General features: G+C 51.6%; 1 gene segment (V, D, J or C); it reads left to right on the top strand.

Annotated features, from left to right (window-relative positions):
• Positions 1 to 273: 273 nt before the first annotated feature.
• Positions 274 to 2,234, top strand: LOC102497032 (Ig lambda chain C region-like). The segment is given in 2 exon segments: positions 274 to 460; positions 1,779 to 2,234. Coding segments are annotated over 2 exon segments (492 nt in total).

The following is a 2,234-nucleotide window of genomic DNA, read 5'->3' as shown; positions in this document are numbered from 1 at the left end:
TCCCTCATTAGAGAACTGGGGACATCTAGGGATGCCTCTTGCTGTTTCCCTGTGGTTCCTCATCAGATCAGGGTTATGTCAACTCTATTGCGTTCAAAGTTCATGGCCCCTCATACAACTTTACCTTCAGGGAGGGAACTCCACTGAGCTCTTTCCCACAACCAGGCAATTTTCAGGGAAACGTGGCATCTAAGATACTGATATCCACTGGACTCTATTACTAGGCATTCTGTACTTGATGGCATGGAGACACCTGTCCCATCCTGAGCTTGGAGGAGTGAGCAAGGTATGGCTTCCCTATTAAGCAGACTTAGACGGGGGGAACTTACTGAGCTTCCTCAATCACAGCTGCAGGTGGAGGCTGATGGGGAGGGGCACGGGGGTATACAAGCAGGGTTTTTGTATGAGCCTGTGTCACAGTGTTGGGTATTCGGCGGAGGGACCAGTTTGACCGTCCTAGGTGAGTCGTTTCCTCCCTGTTTTCCTGTAGTTGCTTAGTATGTGGCAATTTTTGTATGTTTTTGCTCTTTTTTCATGTCTTGTCTCAGTCTATGCTCAGGATATCACCCTGGGCCTCAGCGTCCAGGGCACTGAACTGCCTCCTCCTTGTGAATACTTCTGCTTGCTTCAGCTGGTCACTGTGACTTTTCAGCACTGAAGCCAGAGGCAGGGACTGGGTGGGATGGCCTCTCAATCTCACGTCTGTGTATCTGGCAAAGGCATGTGGTCCCTAAGACCTGCTCTGTATTATCCTTCCCTGTCTGTCATGGAGATTTACGAGTAGGTCAGCTAAATTCTCATAAGATGGGGCAGGGAGGGGGGACAAAGAGCCCTGGTGAGTGAGCAATTGGAAATTTAGAATAAGCCAGAACCCTCGGGACCAAAGCAGGGAAACCACAGGGCAAGGGCTCAGGGGAAGATCTCTTGGGTGGTGGAACTCAGGACCCAGAACCTGGGACAGGCAGGACATCAAAGGGCTCCCCATGAGTGCTTGGGTCTCCATGGACTGCCACGACTAGAAACCTGAGCTAGCCCAGAACGCAGGAAACTTGCAGAAGGGAGGAAAGAAGTAAAGGGTCTATATTCCAAAGGGCTCTGGGAAGGGTCATATGAGGACACACTGTGTGATCAGTATGCTCCTGAGTCTCTTCGGGACACACTCCCTCCCACACCTGAATCGTAAGTAGATGGAGTGCAAAATCCATACCATGAAATCATCTTGTACTAGGATCCCAAAGCTGAAGTAGGGTGGGGATCGTGTAGATAGTACAGAGAGAGTCAAGGACACACAGACTGTCCCTGATCCTGCAAGGCCCATAACCTGTAGACAGTTTTGGGTATAACAGTCCCCACAGGTCCAGGGTCCCAGAAGCCCACTGAACAGAGGAGTCAGTTCAGAAGTGTCCACAGAGTAGACCCTAGAGGAGCTTCAGACTGTTCATTTCCTCCACTTAAGGACTCAGAGATAGCATCAGACAGTCCCTTAACACTATCAGGAGGAGGAAGAGGCAGGCAGGTCATAGTCAGACATCTGCGTAAGAGACTGAGGTCAACAGAAGTCTCAGCACTGGTGATGCTCTCGGGTCTAGCTCAAAGGATCCTAAAAAAGGAAGGGAATATGCTCCAGCAAGTCACCAACCTACCTCCCAGTGGATGGTGTGGCAATGTCTGGAGGGCTCTGTTCTGGCAAAAGAGCCCTGGCCTATCACCACAAACCACTCTTTGGTTGATGAGCTGGACTTCTGGCAACTCAATTTCCATTCTTTTCCACCCTTCAGATCAGCCCAAGGCAACCCCCACACTCACTGTGTTCCCACCCTCTCCTGAGGAACTGGCAACCAACAAGGCCACACTGGTGTGTCTGATTAACGACTTCTACCCGAGCGCCGTGACAGTGACCTGGAAGGCAGATGGCACAACTATCACCCAGGGCGTGCATACCACCAACCCCGCCAAACAGAGCAACAACAAGTACGCGGCCAGCAGCTACCTGAGCATGACTGCCGACCAGTGCCGAAATCGCAGCGCGTTCACCTGCCAGGTCACGCACGAGGGGAGCACCGTGGAGAAGAGCGTGACCCCTGCAACATGTTCTTAGGGCCCCACTTCCCATTGCATCCCTGGGGCCTAGGGCTAATGACCCCAGGAAAAGGGTCTCCCTCCAACTCCAGTTATCCCAGTCCTTCCCCCTGAATGTATAAACTTCCAATAAATACCCTAGTTTCAATCAGAAA

This window comes from Tupaia chinensis, unplaced genomic scaffold, assembly GCF_000334495.1.
Source record: "Tupaia chinensis unplaced genomic scaffold, TupChi_1.0 Scaffold000531_1, whole genome shotgun sequence".
NCBI classification, from domain to species: Eukaryota; Metazoa; Chordata; class Mammalia; order Scandentia; family Tupaiidae; genus Tupaia; species Tupaia belangeri.
Note: the sequence above shows the minus strand (reverse complement) of the source record. Positions and strands in the feature narration are given on the sequence as shown.